Below are 20,948 nucleotides of genomic sequence, written 5' to 3'. Positions count from 1 at the left end.
CTGACACTGAGCTAGGAGCTGCAGCAAAGCAGCTGCTTATTTTTGTGCCTTGATGTCCTCTGTTACCTTCTCTGGTGACTGCTAATTCAACACCTGCGTTGGTGCTGCATAAAGCACTTGGTCCTCTAGAGCTGGTTTACCTGAGGGCATGAGAGGCACACGGCTCTGCATGCCGGAGCACTAGATAAGTAGCATTCAAACACTGGTCTTACTGGCTGAACAGGCAGGGTCTAGCTTGCATGTTAGAACATACCTGTTCAACACCTTTCCATGTGTCCTTGGGAGCACATCAACACTTGTACTAGAGTCCCAGCATAATTCCACTCTACCTTAAATATCACTTGTGCACAGATAATAATGACAGTCATCTGTTGTCACAATGTATGGCCTTTCTATCTGACAGATTCATAACTTATTTCAGCTCTGATGGCCGTAGCCTTCTTTTTTCATGTGCTCCTGCCTTTCCCTGCTATTTTTTGGCAGATTGATGGATTTACCCTGAAATAATGACTCTGATTTCCCCCTCCTCTCGCATTTTCTGCCATAAAAAGTGACAGCTATTGCTGTCAAATCAGAATTGCAGTGTTTATGGTCAATCTATAGTCATTTTGCATAAACAAATGCGACTGTGCAAAAGGTGAGGCAGCAGGGAATCACACCCTTCCTCCACGGCACTGATTTTCTCCTTACTATTTTACTTCTGTAAAGCCTGCTGTGTCTACATGTGTTAAGCAGGGCTGTATAAATAAAAAAATTATACGCAGCATACAAACACAGTCCTTATGCAAGCGGAACTCTTTCTGAGCACAGTGTGAGGTTTGCAAGAGGGACTCGGGATCTGGCCCAACATGAATAAATACGCTACAACTACACACAAAGAGCCTACGCTGAGATAACTAATGCTCTTTCTCTCTGATTGTAGTTCAGAGACGCTGGTCAAGGAGGCTTGTGTAACCAAGCTATCATGCTGATCACAGACGGAGCAGTGGAGGATTACGAAGCTGTGTTTGAAAAATACAACTGGCCAGATCGGAAGGTTTGTCTGGGAAATGATAAATAGAAAGGGAGAGGAAAGGTGCTATTCTGCTATGGTGGGAATAGAAGAGCGTGAGCAGGGCCGTCTAGCAGAGTTGAGCATTCGCATCCTTCGATACCCATGCGAATCCGGCTGTAAACACAAAAAAAAGTAGCCAGGCAGGAGCCTGCTGCAGTGATTTTAGAGGTAGTAGGATCACAGACAGATATCTGCAGGTCAGTTAGGTGTTTTTTTCCCCATACACTTGGTTTTCTAAAGGTGTGGGCAATCAAAACAGTCTCCTGATAAGATGATGAAGACTGACCCAAGTATTTTAAAAAAGAAAAGGAAAAAAAAAAACCCCACACCAAAACTTTTGCAAAGAATTTTAATCCCATCCAGGACTGTATATCATTGGTCCTGTTTGGAAAAGTTTTGGCTATTACTAGTTCTTATGGCAGGCAGGGGAATGGCCCAGACAACCCTTCTAGGTGCCTTCCAGCCCTATTTACGTCAAGGTCTGTGATTACAGGCTTGTACTGGCAGAGCAGACTGTGAAAGGGGAATAAACCACAGTTCATCCTAAACCCTCCTGATTTATTTGTTTTCCTCATCGCAGCTAGCAGCAATGCACAAAGGGAGAGAAGGAGCCTACTGAGAGACCAGATCATGGGGCTGTTAAAGCAGTTTATTTCAGGACTGGCTCTTTTGTTGTTGGTCAAACACAAGAGAAATGGTGAAGCTTTCTCTAAATGATTCATGCGGCCAGCTGTTCCCCTGGGTAAAGGATTCTTGTGAGCTATAAACCTCTCCGCATGTGGTTGCTGAGTGCCTGGCAGAGCTGCTATCATAAAATCAAACAGAATTTGCACTTCTGCCTTGTTATTCAGATGATCCTGTGTGCTACTTGGCTTTCTGGGCTTATTGTAATTGGAAATTAAGTTCCAGCCCACAAAATGCAAAACAAATGGAGCAAGAGGCTCCTGTCTCCATGTGAAGGCAGAGCTATTGCTGTGCCCCACAGACAGGCATTCACATCAGTGTATAACAGGATGCCAAAGCTCAGCCATTTGGATTTGGTAGCACGTTACCGTTACAGCCTAATTCTTCTATCTTTGCACTCTTGTTCCCAGGTCCGGGTTTTCACTTACCTCATTGGACGGGAAGTCACTTTTGCCCCCAACGTGAAATGGATTGCCTGTAACAACAAAGGTGCTGTATGGAAATGGGTCCCCAACCCCCATCACACATGGATTGCCACCATGGGGCCCTGGACCCCTCTAAGGCTTACCCACTGCAACTGGGGCCCATTAGCCCTTAGTTGGAAGGCAACCTAAGGAAAAAGCAGATCCTGCTAGTCCACGTGAAGTGTGCCTGTGTTCAACTAACACAAGTCTTCCGTGCTGAGCCACCACATTTTCCTGTCACAGTGCCAAGGGACACTATGACCGAGATTCATGTTGGCTGTAGTCCACCTAAGTCCCTGTGCTTACTGTGTCCCAGTTGCTGGCTTTTGACAACCTGTCTAAAACCCTGTCAGAAAGCCTGACATCTTTTGGCTGAGATGTAAAATGAACATCTCTTCTTTAAAGATTTTACAGCACTTTTCACAAGGTCTGCAGGTTAACCCTTAAGTCTTGGCCAAATTGTTTGTGCATCAGTGGTTTCACTGAGGTCCCAGAATAGCTTGTTAAACTCACCCCAAAACCAATATTCTCTTGAGCTGGCAGGAAATGGCATTAACGGGAAAATCCATTCGGAGTAGGTGAGTCACCTCTATGCGTTTGGGGCCAGTTAAAAAGTCCAGTTAGCCCTATCAGAGTCTGCAAGGGTAAAGGAAGAGAAGGGGAAAAAAAAGTCTTACCTGTTTGGGCATGACTTGGCCTCAGTGTGCCTGGAGGCAGTCTGCAATGCTTGCTACATCAAGTATCCTGCTAAAAAAGGAAAAGGAAGGGAAGACTGGAGCTGGGGGCTGACTGGCTGGGTATATCGGCTCTTTTCCTGTCTGAGCAGTGTCTCCAGCAGACTAAGAAATGCATGGATGCATTTGCTACTGAAAATAATTGACAAGATAAGAGTTGCTGGCCTGCAGAATGTCGGTGAGCTGGGGACGTTCAAGGCTCAAACTGTCATCTATTAGCACTATGAATCACACATAATATTTTTAGTTTTTCTTAGATGAAACAAAAACCTGGATTTCAGACTGCATATTCAGCCATAAGATTAGTGACAAGGAATTCACAGTGCTGTTGGTTTGCCACAAAATGTGAGAATGGATTCTCTTGAATAACCAGAGAACAGAAATATGCTCTTTGCACTTGAATTCTCACTTACCAGACTTGAGCTCTGCAGAAGGCTCACTGATTTTGGTTCTTCTATTTCTACACATTGTATAGCTCTTGTAGTCCTTGTTTTCAAGCACACTAAATCTGTTCTCACATCACAAAGCTTATCAGATCATGAGCCCTTTCACATGGCAGTGTCTTCCTAGCGATAACAAAAGTTTTCCGTCTATCTCACATACTCCATCCTATACCAAGTACAACCAATCAGTTCCATGTAGTGAGAAACAGGAGAAGAATCCTTGTGTCATTATACTGTTAGCATTTCTAACCAGTTAAGCAGCTAATTTTGAGGAATTTTTGATAACTTGAAAACATTCTTCCTCTCTACTCTTTGTTGTAGTGTTAGGCTGTTACGGGTCCATCTGCAGGGGAAAATCTGTGGAAATACGTAACTTGCACATTCACATTCTGATTCCAATGGGTAGATGGAAGTAGTCATCATCCTTGGATGTAAAGCTTGGCAAACTGAAGAGTAGAGCACTAGAAAAAGTTTGGAAGAGAAGTTGCGTGTTTTGGCTTAACATAAAATTGGGCAGGCCAAGTGGGTAGCCTAGTGGAATACTTTGCTTGCATATGATTGGCCTTTAGGACCAAAAGCAGCCTGATTAGTGGATGGTTTTGCCTAAGACCCAAAGCAACATTTTATACCTGCTCAGCATGATTCTGGTTATATCGAGACTCTCACCTTGAGCATTGGTCTGGTATTTTGAGAAGAACAGAGACAGTGCTTTGAAACTCTAGATTTCCACAGAACATGTGTCCACAGAAGCTTGTGGCTACAGGACATGTGAAGGCACTTTTTGTAAAGGTCTGGTAAACTGTCTGGGTAGATAGTATCTTTGATATCCAGTGTTCTAGCTCTGCACGGACAGCCATTTAAAAATACAGAAGATGCATTAGCAGAGTGATTCACATCTCTGTTTTTCCCTGAAGGCTACTACACTCAAATCTCAACGCTGGCGGATGTTCAGGAAAATGTGATGGAGTACCTGCATGTGCTCAGCCGTCCCATGGTCATCAACCACGACCATGACATTATTTGGACCGAAGCCTACATGGACAGTGCGGTAAGAACCTACAGCACAAGTCTTTGGTCAGCAAACAGCAGGGCCTATGGCCAAACTGGCAAAGGTGTTAGACACCCAGCTAGTATGTTAGGCATATAACTTGTTCCAGCTTCCCCTCTAAATATCTTATGTGTATCAGAATCTAAATGAAGTCCTGAAATTTATGTAAACCCAGGAGTTGGTTGATAGAAATTACTGGTCTCTAGCTCTGCTAAGACTCTGCTCACTCCTGGTGTTGAGATGTGTATGCACACTCAGGTCTGAATACTGAACCTGCAGTGACCCAGGAGCCCAGGACTAATCACACAGGCACAGCATGACTTAAGTAGTGCTTCTATGAAAGCAGGTTACCTTCTAAAGGATTATTCGCAGGAAAGATGATTTACAGCTCAGGATACAGGTCACAGAGATTTATTTCCTCCAGCCCAGTAGCTAAATGCATACCGCTTTGCCTCTCAAAGATACAGATCTCAGTTTGGGAAACAGGCTCACTGTTTCACTCCTTGAGCTAGCAAGGCCCAACATCACCACAGATGTGGGTAAAGGACACATCACAAAGGACCAGACAGTCAGCACCCCCGTGCCCCCCCTTTGTCTCAGGTCTGCCCTACGGGACGGCATTCAGACCATGGGCAGGTGCTGTTGCGGTGGTATGTTGCCGAGGCAGCCTTGAAATTCAAAGGAGTGAAGGGAAGGACAAAGTAGTAGACCACCACTGAAGGAACCTTTCCCTGCACCTCCCCAAATAGAAGACATTCCTCAATCTCAATCTCCAACTCTTTTTACGTCTCCAAAAGAAAAAAAAGAAAGTTAGTTCTTTTGGGGCTTTCTGTGCTTTCAAGGAGATAAAGGGTTTTTTTTCCTGTGCTGGACTCTTCACCCCAGAGAAGTGTCTGCATAACTGTGACAGCTACAGCTGACCAGAAGTCAGATTACCCTCTTCCGGAAACAAACCTGAGGTCTCAGGACTGTTTATACTATCTGAGGTGGGAAATCTTTTAGAAATATTGAGAGTGTTTCCATACAAAATCCCACTGTGGGACTGAAGTTATTGGCTCTGGTGTGGCCAGCAGCAGCTTTAGCATGTCTGCCATGGCCTTGGGGAGAACCCACAGTTTTTAAGTTTAAGAACCATGGTGAGAAACCTGAACTCTCTGAGCTGAAGTAAAACCAGGGGTACTGAGCCTAGCTTTGTAGCAGGAAATGTGGAAGTCCAGGTCACACATGGCAGTGCTTGATGTTATGCTCAGAGTCTAGACCACACAGACCCCAAGAAATACCTCTGAGGCAGCCAGGCTTGCACTGTCACGGTGCATAGATGTTATACTCAGGAGGCTCTTATGGGAAGGGACCATCCCACGCCACTGCGCTGTGGCTGACCATTGAGGCTGCAGCTGTGGCACACTAGCTCTATGAGGGTGACGTGGAGATATCTTCTGCTGCAGGAGCTGTGCCAAGTGAAAGCTGGGGACATGATACTTGAGTGTGCTAAGCAAAACCTCCAGAAATGCTACTAACTACCCAGCAAGTTTATTCTATTAGCAGGCACACCACCACTGGCACTGGCACCAAGGCAGCCACAGGGATTTGTTTGCTACACTTTTTTTGCTGCATCTCTTTTCTTGTCTCTTGGCTTGGCTGGCCATGCTCTTCCTCCACCCCAGCCTCTCCATCTTTGATTCATTCCTCCAATCATGTATTCATTCATCTGTTCATCCATGTCTCTCACTAGCTGCCACAGTCTGAGGAGGTAACTGCACCCCTGTGTTTTGTGAGCGTGCTGTCTCCCATGTGCAAGTTGGTGTGTTGGTGCCAGCACTCAGCCACAGCTGGCCTGTACATCTGGAGGGGGGTGGGGGCTGCAGCACTGAAGGAGCCCTCTTACACTCACAAGAAGAGAGGAAATGCTGGATGTACAGGAGAGCTGTGTTGTGCTGTTGGTTTGGAGTAGGTAGGGGTGCCTGTGTTGTGCAGTAGCTTAGTTCACTGGATCTCTTTTTCCATATGTCCAGCAAGCACCACAGAAGTTTACTTGCTGTGTGGTAGTGCAATTGCTGCTGTGAACGGCAAGTTTCCACAAAGAATCATCCAGACCAGTAATTCAAGCTGCCAGGCTCAAATCTTCATCAAGTGACTGTATAGATTATTGACTGGCTCCTTTATGGCTCCCAATATGTATAGTAATGGAGACAGGAGGTCATTTCTTGCCTTGCTACTTACTTGACCAAATAAGAGATGGGAGGAGGATGCTACTGGCATTGAGGGACCAGGTCCTTTTGATAGGCGTATTTGGGAGATTCCTTTGCATGTCTTGCCTGTTTTACCTCCTTTCATGTGTGTTTTTAGAGCACCTGTCTTTTGCAGAACTGTGAGCATCTGTTACCCCATTACACATGCATGTCCTGTATCTTCTGTAGAGATAGATCACCTTGTTTTATCTGTTTGGATCATGATTTTGTTTCTGTTTTTCCTAAGCTTAGATGGTTGAGTAACAAGTATATATAAGCAGGCTTCGTGTGTATTTGTGCATATTTTAAATATTTGCCTGTGGTGTTTTTCATTTGTGGTATTCATGTGTTTGCAATATAGAAGATACCTTGTTAGTGATTCTGCTTGTATTTGTGTTGCTTTTCTCTATTTTGTGCTCCTTGTGTTGATGGTTTTTACACTTGTTGTATAAGGGCTCGTGTCTACACTCCCAATACATGGTGGTTATAAATTGTGCCACCACTTCTGCAGGTACCTGTCTCCTCATTAGAACAGCTCTTTAATTTATCCTGCTTCAACACATTACACTGGCTTTCATCCCGTCCTCATCACCCCACACGAGCAAGCATCCATCTCATGACCCTCTTGGACACAGAGTATTGGAAAGTGCTGCCATCTTGTTTTTAAAGGGGTGTGGGAGGCATGGAGGCAGCTAATTGTAATCAGCATCTGGGGTCCTTGGGAATTCCAGTGCCTCTCGTTCGGGTTATCTGTGGTATTGCATTTGCTAACACACAGCTCATTGTTCTGTGGCAGCTCTTTGCATCTCAGGCTCAAAGTCTGTTGCTCATGACAACAGTGGCTATGCCAGTCTTCAGCAAAAAGAACGAGACGGTGAGTGCAACACAGGCTTCGCTTTCCTTCCAGCCAGCACAGATGAAAGGATGCAGCAGCCCTTCACGGGCTTTTAAAGCCAATGGATCTCTGAAAGAACAGCCGGCCATTAGGGACTGCGGTGGACCTCTGGCAGGATGGGCAGCTGATAATCTATCTGACAACATGATAGCCTGTCATTTCCTCTGAATGCTATTTCTTCAAAACACCCCTTTAAATATGACACTTCTCCCTGTTTTATCCCTTCCATTTTCAAACTGAGCCTAATTCACAGACCCATAAAGTTTCAGGCTGAAAGAGATCATTACCTTGTCTAGTCTGTGCATTTTATTGCAGACCTTTACATTTCATATAGACAGTTCCTTCTGAGCCCAATAACCTGTGTTTGGCAAAAGTGTCATTGAAGAAAGGCATCCAGCCTCAAGTTCTCCATTATTGTTTCCCACTCTCTGTTAAAAACTGGTGTCTAAATTCCACTTTCAATTTGTCTGGCCTCACCTTCTTGTCGTAATGGCTTTCTCTACTAGATTAAAAAGCCTGTACCCTTTTGGTATTTTTTCCTGGGAAGCATCTTCTACACTTCAATGAAGTCAAATCTGTCTGCTTTTTGATAAAATAAGGGCATTTCCTCTGAGTTTTGAAACCTTTTAGACACTGTTTTGCATACCAGTTCTAGTTTCTCAGCATCCTTTTAAAATGGTGGAAAGTGCCTTACCACTGCTGTACAAGGGACAAACTTGCTATCCAGGTCCTAAAAACAATTGTCTGCCCTCTCCACCCGAGACTAGCCTCAACCTGTATCAGCACAGCGCTGCACTGGGACCCTGTGTGTCATTTTTCCATCATGCTTCCCAGATGCTTATTAAACAACCAGCTTCCCATTTTGTGGGGATTTCCTGCATTCTTTTTTCCTAGATTAACAATTTTGTATTTGCCATTTGGTTTAGTTGACCCAAGTTGTCAACCGATCCATGTTGTCTTGCATGATTGCCCTGTCCTTATTGTTATTTACACATACTGAATGTAGGGTTTTGCACTCAAAACTTGTTTTCAGTGATTTTATATTACTTCTGAATCATAGTAAAAAATGCTGACTAGTATTGGGTTGAAATACTCCTCTCCATAAACACTGGAGCCACCTCTTTAGACTTTTTGAGGTACATTAGTTGGTTTTGAATGAACATATTCATACAAGCCTAGAGAGTATATGTGAGACTAGTAGGGAGGCAATAATGTGTATTCTGATAGAAAACTACCCTGGCCTTGCTTCTGAAAAAGGATTCTCCTTTGTTTTTAAGCGATCTCATGGTATCCTCCTGGGTGTGGTGGGCTCTGACGTACCACTGAGGGAGCTGTTAAAACTTGCTCCACGGTATAAGGTAAGACTGAGCTAATGCAACCTGTCATTTTGCACAGCAAAGTCACTAGCCATTCTTCAGTGGGCATGACTGAAAAATCATCCCTCTGCCTCTAGGAAGAACTATGAGCATAAAGCAAGACATGTTGGATGTGGTAATGTGTTGTTTCTATATAGCACATGGGAAATCATTCACTACTAGAAGCTCTTAGGTTGCTTCAGAAACACAAGGAATGGATGATCCAGTAGATTGGCAACAGATTGTGGAAACCTTGCATCTTGATGATCACCAACCTCAATCCCTCAGAGATATGAATCTGACAGCCTATCTCAGAGTTAAGTTTTATATCCAGTTCCCAGTGAACAAAAGCTGCCATGCCAACTGGCAAAAAATAAATTAGTTTCACTGTCAATATTCTTAGCAGAAAAACTGAGGACTGAATGGACTATAGCGAGCCAACTTTTGTCATGCTTAGAGGTTACTTTCTCCGGATCAGCACGAAGATTTCTTGGCAGGACAGTGTGCAGGAAGCTGGCTCTCACTCACTTGTGCTGTACCTAGATAGAGTATTCGCTCTCCAGAATTGTCAGTCCAGCAATTTTCCATTAACTCTATGTTCAATATATCTAAAAAAGTACATTCGTCCATAGGAACTCCCAGCAGAGGTGCACTGTTTCATTTGGTTTCTGCTGTAAATTTTGTGCAGTGTCCTTTTCTTCAATCAGTCTGCACACCAGGAGACAGCAAGCCCATCTGAGGATCACCATGAAATCAGGCAATTTGAGCCATCATTTCAAGTTTTCGGTTTCTCTTAAATAACTATCAGACAACTACTACCAGTTAGGCAGTTGTCCAAAATCTGATTGCTGAATACTCACAGGACTGAAAGTGCTGTCAGAAGCTATGAATATGTTTGGCACTTCCCCACATGGATGCAGGGCAGATCATTCACATGCAGCTGTAGGAAATGATCCATCAGGCAACCCAGGAACTGAGTGGCAGGGTGCATTCACTAGCATACAAAAGCTAACTGGTTTGGATCTGGGAGAACCTTGTCTAGAAGCTTCAATTTTTATACGCATTTATTTTCTCTATAAGACCAATACCTTTCCACCTTCCTCCCTCCACATCACTCAAAGGCCATGTATCATGATATCTTTCTTCTGGGCCAAGGAGGGACACTGTTCTTTCCTCCAAGAAATGCCACGGAAGGAGGGAAAATTATTTGAAGGATTTCTCTACAACAGAAGCAGGACACAACTTTCCAGAAGCTCTTCCAACATAAGACCAGTTCGGAAACCTATGATCCTGCACTTGAACCCCCTGACATACGGGTTACAAAGGACCAGTTCCAGAGTTACAGCCCTTGCAAGCTTGTACATTTATGATTGCACTTACTGGGCTGGGAAATTTCAGCTTTAATAGGCCAACAAGGAAGTTTGCTATAGTTCTGATCCAATGTCTTGGTTTTATTCTTACCACACAGAGCTGAGCTCAGTGTGCTTTGCATAAAACTGTTTCACATAGAAGGAGTCCAAAGTTTTTATCTGGGATGTGTGAAATAAAGAATTCATTCCCTCCAGAAAGGCACAGATGGATTGTAAATGGCTTACCTCCCCAGTTCCCTACTGTTATCCCTCCAGGATTGTCTCTATAGGAATATAAAGTTGCAACATTTTTTTGAAGATAGAAACCCTAGCCATTCTTGTTTTCCTTGAGACACCTCTTGTTTTGGCAAGCACAGGCTATCAGCAGATTTTTAGCAATTCAGGTTTTATCTGGAATTTGTATTATATATGGGCTTAATCTGAGTCATTGCTCTCTCAGAAATCTCCTGCAGATCAGGTCAGCCAGTGCCTGCTCTCTTTAGATCATGCTATTCCTTAGCAAGCATTTTAAGACTATAGGCTTGTACAATTGGCCTAGGCTAGGTCTGGTCTTGCCAACACTGAAACATAATGCAGAGCTCCTCTGAAGACTCACCAGGTTTCAAGGGAAGCCATCTGTGAGATTCATACTCACTTGTTTGTTCACTGCTCTGTGTGTGTAGTGACGGGCACACAGACCTGTCACCACTGTGCCGGTACTGTTTACAACATTCCCCATCGTTTTCCATTTTATGTGCAGCACTGCTGTGCCTGCTGTGTGGAGCTTATTCTGCCTCTGGGTGGTAATTGTCCACGAGGACAAAAAGACGTTAGGAGGGCATCTTTTTCTGAATGTGTACACAAATCAACTACCTGACCCATCCTTTTGTGCGTCCAGGCATAGTCAGCCTGCTCAAAGCAAGCGGCCAGAGATCCAGAGATAAACGGTTTGAGATGGACCCTACATTCTGCTGGTCAATACCTTTAAAAGGAAAATATTTCTGAATCCTGGTGGTGCCAGGGTACCAGTGGCATCCATTACACAGCAGTGGTTTTAGCTAAAGCACTGATTATTCTAATGCCTCTTTCTCCAGCTGGGTGTCCATGGATACGCCTTTCTTAACACCAACAACGGATACATCCTTTCACACCCAGACCTCCGTCCTTTGGTATGTACAGCTGTGAATTTGAAAACCTTTGCTTACTTGGAAACCATGACTTTCAGGGATGCTCCTGATTTCTTATATTTTATTGAATTGTGAAGGCTACCATGCTCTGATATATAGGCACCCAGGAGCATGAGGGCCAGAGAAATCAATTCCACGTACATAGATGTATATATATATGCAGACATATGTATGGAGCATAATGTACCCTGCCTGTCTGTCCTCCATAAGAGTGCACAAGGGCTATATTTGTATGCATCTGCTGTACTGTGGGTGCACATGTATCTGTGTCCATGCAAGGTTTCACTGCTAGGCTGAAGGAACAATTTCCCTTGCTCGGGCATATCTCCTACGAGAAGATTCAGCATGATTAGCACCCCATAATAGCTACCCAGCAGCTGTAGTGTTGGACATTTTGGGAATCTGAGGCTAGCAGGTACCACAAACCCTAGTAACATGGTAAGTCAGAGATAAATTAGAGACCAGTAGGCTGCGAAGACCTTCTGGAACTTGAGTCAACACAAGGACATTTCTCCCTCATGGTGCCACCTGGAGCTCCAGACCACACATCTGTCTGCAAACACACAGCTGGCCTCATTACTCAGATACCCAGGCATGCAATGATTTTACACTTCATACACATGCCTGTTGGCACAAATCCACCTGCACACAGCTATAAGCATTAGTGTGGTTACTGGCAAGAGAGAGGGCCACCACAGGGCTTCACAGCAGTGGTCTTCAAAAGAGGCAGCTTTGCACAGGGAGACCACAGGCACGGACGGGTAGTTACTTCAGTATGTGAAAAGAAGGGACACATTTTGTTTCCAGGATGGAGCACGGCAAAGCTAGGCGAGGGCACTGCTTTATCTTCCACGTAAAATTGGCCTCTCTTAGTCAGATTCGCACCATTCCCTTTACCTGGAAGATTACAGGGAAATAGCTCTCTTGCATCAGCTAGCCCTAGGTGAAAAGCCTACCGTTCTGTCAGTGGAGTCAAAGCCTAATTCTCCTCAGAAAAGATCTCCTGCTGGTATTATCGTGGTAACGGAATTACACTTTTAGCTGGGGGAAAGAACTGGAGGCAAGTGTATTGTGCTGATCTATTTAGAAGAATGCTGTCACAGAGGAGGTCTGTAGCCTTTACCTGGAAGTTTACCTGTGTTCCTGCCTGTCCTTTGCTCCTGGATCAGCCTCTCCCACTTGAACTCTCCTAGCCCTGCACTGCCCGCATAAATACATGGCATGAGACCAAGAAGGCACTTGCACCCAAACACTGCCTTCCTAGTCAGAAAATAAATGAGACACGCCTAGTTTTCAAATTACTTATCAATTCTTAAAGGCTTAGTTTAGAAAGTTAGTTATCTAGCCACTTACTTGGGTATTTTTCTTTTTTTCCCTTTTCTTTTATTTTAATAAATGCCAGTATAAAGAAGGAAAGAAACTGAAGCCTAAGCCAAACTACAACAGTGTAGATCTCTCAGAAGTGGAATGGGAAGACCAGGATGAAATAGTGAGTATCAGAAAGTGAATTTAGCTGCCTTTGTAGCTCCTTCTTTCTATTACTTTGTGTGCCTGTATGGAAGGGGTGGGGGAGCCGCAGGCATTCCTGTTTTTTTCTGTGCCTGACTGGCCCTAAGAGAGGTTAGTGCTCTAAAAGAGGACAAGTATGATGCTTCCCTACAAAGTGCTTGTCTTCATTCCCAGTATGAGTTTTCCTTCTCATGGAACGTGCAGGAAAAGCGCTGGCAGGGGGAAGGAATAACTTTGGAGGGTGCTGCAGGAAGCCAGTCTGTGTGTACTTGTTCCAGATGCTATCTTAATACAAAGCCAAGAGAACTTAGGAGTATGGTGGTGTCCCATGCACATAGTATGTGACATACAGCTGAAGCCACTCAGCTAATGAGGTCTGTAACAAGGAAAAAAGTACATTCAAAAAGAGACTGAAGCTTGTGGTCACTATTACCAATAGGTAAGGTGGACAAGGGATTTAGACACTTGAGGAAAAACAAATTTCCAGAACTCACCTTATTGCACAGGTGTGGAGGCACCAAAAAAACCAGCTTCCCAGAGGGAAAAGATTAGAAAATACCTTTTCTACTGTCTTTTGAGCAAAATTATTTAAAAGTGATAAACAAGATACAGTATGCACCTTAACACCTGGACATGGCTGCACTGCACAACTAGGAACCCAGATATAATGACAAGGTAGACAGGTTCCTCTGTGGCTGGTTTTCTTTTGCTCAGAAGAATTAGGGGAGTAGAGATACTTAAGTTACTAAGAACTGAATTTGGAGTAAGATAGAATTAGCCGTGGGACACACACTTCTGGATTACAGGGGACACTGCTGAGATAAATGGATCTGATACTATAGATATCCACTTAAACTGCTAGGACAAACAAACTGCCCAGCAAGAGGATCGAAGTAGCTACTGCTACCAGTGCAGGCCAAGTACAAAAGGACACACCAAAAGAACCTGGGAAGTGGAAGAATGGCAAATTGACAAATGAAACACAATGGAACTGGGTGTGAAACATGGAAAGCAAGACAAAGTAAGAGGCTTTACATGCAGTGGAACCACCAAGATGCAGGTTGCTAATGGCTTTGTGTGGGTTCACTGATGTCTTCTAGGAGCTCTGCTCCCATTACAATTTTCTCTCTCTCTGGAGCCACTTTGAGAGGTGTTCCTCTTTAGCCAGTTTGCTATTTAAAAAAAAATATTAAAAAATCCAGGAAACATGATGACTTTGCTGTCATATTTATTTGGCTAACATGTTCCTGCCTGACCAAAAAACATCGATACCTGAATGCAAATATGATGCAAAGTGCAAGGTTTCTGTCCACAGGCAATTAGAGTAAAACTATCCAGTGAAAAATAAAAGGCAAAAAAAGCATGAAGAACAAAGCTACTTGGTGTTCCTGTACTGCATCTTCCAGAATAAAGAAAGGTTGCAGTCACCGAGGGTACAGAGACATTCAGTGACACGATCAATATCTGCAGTGTGACTTCAGCAAGTCTAGAGACTCTCAAGATACACCCACTGCAGCAGAAAGCTGCCAACATTTCAACACTTAGATTTGCAGCTATGGTATTAGATCAATGACAGACTCAACATCAGTTGCAGTATAATCTCAGCAACACTAAAAAGCAGCAAATTCAGTCTGGAAAAATATGTCCAAGTGCTAATGATGTGTAATATAGCCAGCTGGTAAAAAGAAATCTAGGGGAGGGAAGATGGCACTATCTGGAAAATACCAGTTGATGCGTGATAATAGTATCTGGAGGGAGGCAGCAAGGAAGTTTGGGCTTTTGAAAAGCAACACAAGGATATTCTTAGTGTGAAGGGAAATCAGAAGGGTCAAGAGATCCTCCCCAGCAGCCTAGGAGCTGTCACCCAGACAGATTTTCTTCACCCTTGACATAACCACTGAAGAAGAAATTAGTCTGCAAAGATGTTGAAACTGAGTGGCAAAACACTTAAGATGTTGTGAGACCCCTCAGGTAAACTGTATGTCTCTGTTGGTTTGAAACCACACAAACAGGCAGGAGAAGGAGTCAGCAGCACTTGTTACCAGTGGTGGGGATGGCACAGACTCATTGCCCTGGAGCAAGACACTTTGCTGTTCGGGGTGTCAGGAACAAGTGCTCCAGCATGCACCAGAGCACCCCTCCATGCAAACTCTGCTACACACTTTTCAAAGTGGAGGCCAGCCGCTGCCAGAAGTGTCTTGCCTGAAAAGGACTGAGCATTATGGGGGCTCCCAGACACCAGAATTGTAATTGCCTTCTTGGCTGGGATAGAGTTAATTTTCCTTTTAGTAGCTGGTACAATGCTGTGTTTTGGATTTAGTAGGAGAATAATGTTGATAACTCACTAATGTTTTTAGTTGCTGCTGGGTAATGTTTATACTAAGTCAAGGACTTTTCAGTTTCTCAAGCCCTGCCAGCCAGAGGGCTGTGGGGGCACAAGAGATTGGGAGGGGACACAGCCAGGGCAGCTGACCCAAACTAGCCAAATGGCTATTCCATACCATAGAACGTCATGCTCAGTATATAAACTTCAGGGAGTTGGCCAAGGCCTGCTTACCACTGCTCAGGGACTGGCAGGGCATCCAATAGTGGGTGGAGAGTAATTGTAACAATTGTATAGTGCATCCCTTGTTCTCTTTTCTCCCTTCCCTCTGGATTTTACTCCTCTCCCCTTCTCTTCCCTTTTCATGACGATGATGATGATGATGATTATTATTATTATATTAAATTATTCTTACCTCAGCCCTTGAGTTCTACCTTTTTCCCAGTTGTCCTCCCCATCCCTCGGAGGCAGGGACAGGCAGGGAGTTAGCGAGCAGCTGTGTGGTACTTAGTTGCCAGCTGGGGTTAAACCACAACACTTCTCAATGCCAGAGAAGCTGAAGCTGTTGAGGAAGAAGCAGCAAGCCTGGATTGCGGCACCAGCCTACAGCCACTGTCACTTGGGGGCTGGGCAGAGGACAAGTAGCCTGCCTGCAGACTAGCTGGAGCTGAGGAGATCCAAGGAGATCTGTTATCCACTCATTTACTTCTCCACTGCTTTATGGGGCAGTGAAAGACACCTGACATTCAAGAAGATATGGATGAAACAACAATATCTGAACTAAACCCAGAACCCATAGCAAATACTGCAGGCTGTCAGACCAGATGAGCATATGTCGTGGCTCTGGCAGGAGGTCAAACACTCTTAGCCAAAAAGGAGTAATAGTACCAGTCAGTGTTTTGATTTCCAAGGCATGGGCCTTGGGAAACACAAGCTTTATATTCTAGGTCTGTAAATAACCCACATCAAGCAGTCATCATAAACAAAACTGTGGCCTTGTAAAGCAAATGCAGTTGAGACTGGCCAGCACCTGAATGGAGGCCTTTCTCTGGAAGTAAGGAAGCAATCTGTGCGAATGAATAAGTTACTTCCCACCTTTTTTTCTATCCAAGCTGAAGTAATAGGCTGATATGCTCTGGCAAGCTGGACCTAAAGTCAAAGCCTCTGCGCTTGTGGAAAAATTCCCTGGCTCTTTCTTGCAAGAGGCTGAGAGTCGATGTGAAAATTACATTTTGCCTTTGGAACCTGGATGGAATAAACTGCTCTTCTCACTGCTCTGCTATCACAGAGTCTTGCTGTGCTGTGTTAAACAGCTGCTTTGCCGCACCTTAAAAGTTGTGCAGAATACAGCTTATAATCTATAAATCAGTTTTGAAATGTCAAAGAGCTTTGGAACTGGTCTGGGGGAGTTAGTGGGTGTCTCGGTTGCCTCCTCTTCCAGGCTCTCAAAGCACTGTGCTAACGGCTTTCTGGCTGCCAAACGGTCTGAAACTTGGACTGGCAACTTCATAGCTTCCAGATCCTTTCTTTTTGCTAAAAAGATATATCAAGTTTTCAGCATAAGCCATTATTATCCTGTGTCACTTAGCCTGACTGAATGAGGATCCTGACCACTGAGAACAGGTTTTCATTTGAAGCAGCAAGAAAGAGCTGGGGGTGGGGGTGAACCCACAGTCACTCTTTTCTTCCAGCCCCTGTACGTTAATGACAAGCAGCTCTATTAATTCCTATCCTGCCCTGACTGGAGACACTAATGCTAATCTTGTTCATCTCTGCAGCTGAGAACTGCCATGATCAATGGGGAAACAGGCTACCTCTCTATGGATGTGAAGGTCCCTGTGGATAAAGGGGTAAGAAATTATCCTTCTGTTAGGTCACATGAGGGAGGGGATGGAAGTGGGTGCTGAAGAACCACGAAGGATGTGGTTTTAATTCTCAGCATTTCTGAGTGTGCGGATTTTATTGTTTCACCGCATACATAACACGTGCTAAAGACATAAAATAGAACATCATTAAAACTGCTTTTTATACCTACCAGCACTCTGCTCTTACAAAGGTATTGGAAATGCCTCACAGCTCCCTGCTTTCTCCAGGCAAAGCCAAAAAGCATGTTGTTCATTGTTTATAGGGCTGTGAAATGAATCAGAGATCTTCAAGAGTTTAGAATGGGGAAGACTATGTTGAGCTGACCTAGACAGAAAGAGGTTTTGAAACCACTTTGAAAACACTCATGAAAACTTTATCCCTCACTCTGTCAGAATGTGATTTCCTTTATCCAAGTCCAGGATTAAATTTCTATGCAAATATTTACAGACGTTTTATGAAAAATCCTAGTGAAATGGAGCCTTTTGAATGTTCCCTACCAGCTCTAATGCAGGGTTACACATCTTCACTTGGAATCAGTGCAAAATTATCTTGTACATTTACATTCACTGGTACTTTTTCATTCAGGTTTATTTAACTCTCCTAAAGATTTTGGCTTTCATCATTTCCTGTTAGGAAGTATTCCAGAGTCCTGCAAGTTTCACTGCCCAGAAGACTTCCATATTTCAGGAAAATTTTCCATCTTTTATAGAGAGCTTTTTTTTCAGCAATCAGGCTGGCTGAACTGTTCCCATGCTAAGCCACAGCCATCACCAATTCCAATAAACTGCTCACAGCCACTGCTGAAATGGTGCCATTTCCTAGTGAAGACACCCCTCCGTTTCCTCCAAATGGTTGTACTGCTAGATCTTGTAACTAAATTCTCTTTATTTTTGGTGTTTGCAACTATCAGGTACCTGTCAATGGTTTTGCCCTTCCTCTCCTGGGCATTGCCAACACCTGCATTTGAAAAACTTGCCCACTTTTCAGTCCAAGCAGTTCAGCAATTATTTTTGTTTCCTTTGCCTCTTGTATCATTGATGCACAGGTACCAGGGCATCACTGAATTATTTGAGTACGGTTTCCCTGTTGCTCTGTGGACAGCATCTGTTCTCTGCAATAGGAGATTTCTGAACAAGGAGCTCCAGATCTCCTTTCTGCTGTCCCTTCATTTTTTTTCTCCCTCCCACAGCTGTGCCGGAAAAGCTGTCTTGGTTTCCGTGTTAGCTATTTTTTCCAGTTGCCATTTTTTCACATGAATCCCACTCCTCTTTTTTGTCCAGTCTTTCTAATTTTTAGGGCTGTTGGGACTTTTTCTCAGTGTGCAGATAAATACTATTTTATTTTGTCTTACAGATCACTGTGCATAAAGGCTCCTAAGACAGTCTATCTTTGCCTCTCATTAAATCTTTTTCCCTTGATGTCCTGTTGTTTACCGTTTCTTTTTGTTTACAGTACTGCAGCTGGTTCTCACTCCACATCTTATTTAAGTCCACTTTAACTGATTCTTTAGAATAAAATTTCATGAGAAGCTGTTTCAAGTGCTATATATAAATCCAAATACATTGCACATCCTTTATTCTGTTTATTCACTACCTTTGTTATTCTGTCAGGAAAGCAATCAGGGTTTTCCAGCAAGATCTGTTCTTTGTAAGCCTAGATCGCTTATTTTGCTAGCTTAACCTCTTTCTCTGTCTCTGTGCATCCTCAATAATGTTTCTTCTGAGTCATCCAAAGATGCCTTTTTAGTTCAATACTTTAGGGACATCTTTCTACTCCCCTACCCAGGAAAAAAAATAACAAAAAGTAGCCTTGGTAAGAGATATTACCTGTTTTATTCTGCAACTCTGCAAGCTTCATGAAGCATAAGAGGAGACTGAAGCTGAGTATGTGACAGTTTTACTATTCTCAGAATACACATGGAGTGGGGACCAGAAGTAAAACTTGGCGATTCCCACTTGTACTCTGCTAGCTGATGAAGCAGAGCGGTGTTGAAACAAAGAAAGTGCTGACAGAGATTTGAAACAAAGAGAATGAGTTAGGCAGACTGTAGAGAGAAGGGCTGAGTCAAGGGGATAGAAATTATTCTGTCAGCCACACAAACGTTGATGGCCAGGTTGATCCCAGGGAGGTACTGAGAGCAGAGTGAGATAGAGAGGGAAAAGCAAGGGCCAAAGACAAGGGGTGGTTGTTAGTGAGATCTAGTGGCAAAAATGCCTTTGCTTGCACCTAGGGTACAAAACGGTTGTGACTGTGAAAGCAAAATAGCAAGGAGATGGGTAGAAGCTGTGGCAAACCACTGATAATGGCATTAGCCAGGACTAGCTGCCCAGTACAGTGACAGTACCAAAACTGGAAATACATGTGTTCCCAGACCGCAGGTGCTGGTAGTCAGCTATCACTGTGTCAACACACCCATGTTCTCATCTTCTCCCTTGCTCTGCACTATGTAGAAAAGTCCTGCCTGGTCATGCTCAGCCCTGCTTGGCTCAAGGGTGCCTCTGCTTCTCTTTCTTCCCATGGATAAGTGGTGATGCCTCCAGCTATCTTGGGGAGAGCTGGCCAACCATCCCTTCCCCTAGTCCAAACAGGGGTTTGACCTCCCTCCCACCAGATGCAAGTGCTAAGTGGCTGCATGTGCAGAAGAGGGACAGGTCACGGGAACAAAGGATGAGCAGAACAAGCCCTGCTGAAGGAAAGAGTCTCAGAGTAGTGGCACCTCTGGGCCATTTTCTACTGCACCCTTTCCTTCAGGGACAGGCTTATGCCCCCAGGTCTCGTTCTTCCCCATGCCTTCCCACCTCTGCCATCAGATCAGACTGGCAAGGAAAGGGAGGCTTAATACCTCTTGTGCCTTCCCGCAGCCACCAAAACACCACCATGCCATGTTCCCTGGGGATATCACAGCACTTTGGGAATATCTCAGCTCAGCAAAAGACTTGAACCCTGTTTCTCAGCAGTACACAACTGCCATGCTTGGAGAGAGAAGGGAGGGAAGGGGTTGAGCCATCTGCCACCTCCTCACCTAACAATAACCCCATCCCAATCCCCATCAGCCCATCTGCTCTGTGCACAAACCTGGGGCACGCTGTGGAGCTGGCACTGGCTCGCCCTTCCTGCCCCGCTTCACTTCTACTGCTGCACAACACGAGCAGGTTAGAGCCGGCACGGCTTTCCCTGGGGAACACTGAGTTTTCTGTGTTCACTCCCTGTCTCCCACACACATCCTCTCACCTCGTTTTCAGACTGGGGCTGGGATTTTAAACATATTAGGGTTCATATACTGGCATAAGGGTTGGATAGAAACTTTCCAAAAACTATTCTCCTTTGGAAAAGAGTTCCACTGAAATCAACACTTTCCTACAGGAAAAGGCCAGTCTGGCAAACAGCTGAAGTTCTGAAGCAGCTTTCAATAATCTGAAATGACTTCAGTTGAAATGTCAGTCTGAAAGAAATATTTTCATGTGAATCAAAATGGCTTGGATTTGAATCAGCACTTTTTTTCAATTTGAAAATTTAATTATTTTTTAATGACATTTTTTAACAAAATCAGAATATGTTAACGTTTTGTTCCAGTTTGACATGAAAGCAAATGTCAGGAATATCAGCATTTCCCACAGGAGTGGGGAGACGTGGCCTCAACTGCCCACCCACACAGTGGGTAGGTTTGCTATCCTGCCTCTCCTCCAACCCACCTCTCCTTCCTACCTGCCCCGCTGAGCCCCCCTTCTGGGAATGATGATGATGTGCAAAGCCATCAAGGATGCTCTGTATAGCAAAAGAGCAGCAGAGCCCCCAGTGTGTTAAGGATG

At 44.2% G+C, this 20,948-nt stretch overlaps 1 protein-coding gene across 5 annotated transcripts in view; it reads left to right on the top strand.

Moving 5' to 3' along the window:
- Positions 1–20,948, top strand: part of CACNA2D4 (calcium voltage-gated channel auxiliary subunit alpha2delta 4) — a 139,895-nt gene that overhangs the window by 31,423 nt on the left and 87,524 nt on the right. For 4 of the 5 annotated variants that reach the window (XM_037390301.1, XM_037390300.1, XM_037390298.1 and 1 more), the window contains exons 11-19: positions 923–1,036; positions 2,149–2,227; positions 4,294–4,427; positions 6,160–6,177; positions 7,452–7,529; positions 8,828–8,908; positions 11,349–11,423; positions 12,844–12,930; positions 17,052–17,123. In XM_037390301.1, coding sequence (XP_037246198.1) covers positions 923–1,036; positions 2,149–2,227; positions 4,294–4,427; positions 6,160–6,177; positions 7,452–7,529; positions 8,828–8,908; positions 11,349–11,423; positions 12,844–12,930; positions 17,052–17,123 — 738 coding nt within the window. The remainder of the gene's footprint in view (positions 1–922; positions 1,037–2,148; positions 2,228–4,293; positions 4,428–6,159; positions 6,178–7,451; positions 7,530–8,827; positions 8,909–11,348; positions 11,424–12,843; positions 12,931–17,051; positions 17,124–20,948) is intronic. The other variant, XM_037390299.1, reaches the window with a different exon arrangement.

The sequence above is a fragment of the Falco rusticolus genome, chromosome 5 (genome assembly GCF_015220075.1).
Source record: "Falco rusticolus isolate bFalRus1 chromosome 5, bFalRus1.pri, whole genome shotgun sequence".
Classification (NCBI taxonomy): domain Eukaryota; kingdom Metazoa; phylum Chordata; class Aves; order Falconiformes; family Falconidae; genus Falco; species Falco rusticolus.
This window is presented reverse-complemented; position numbering and strand designations above follow the sequence as displayed.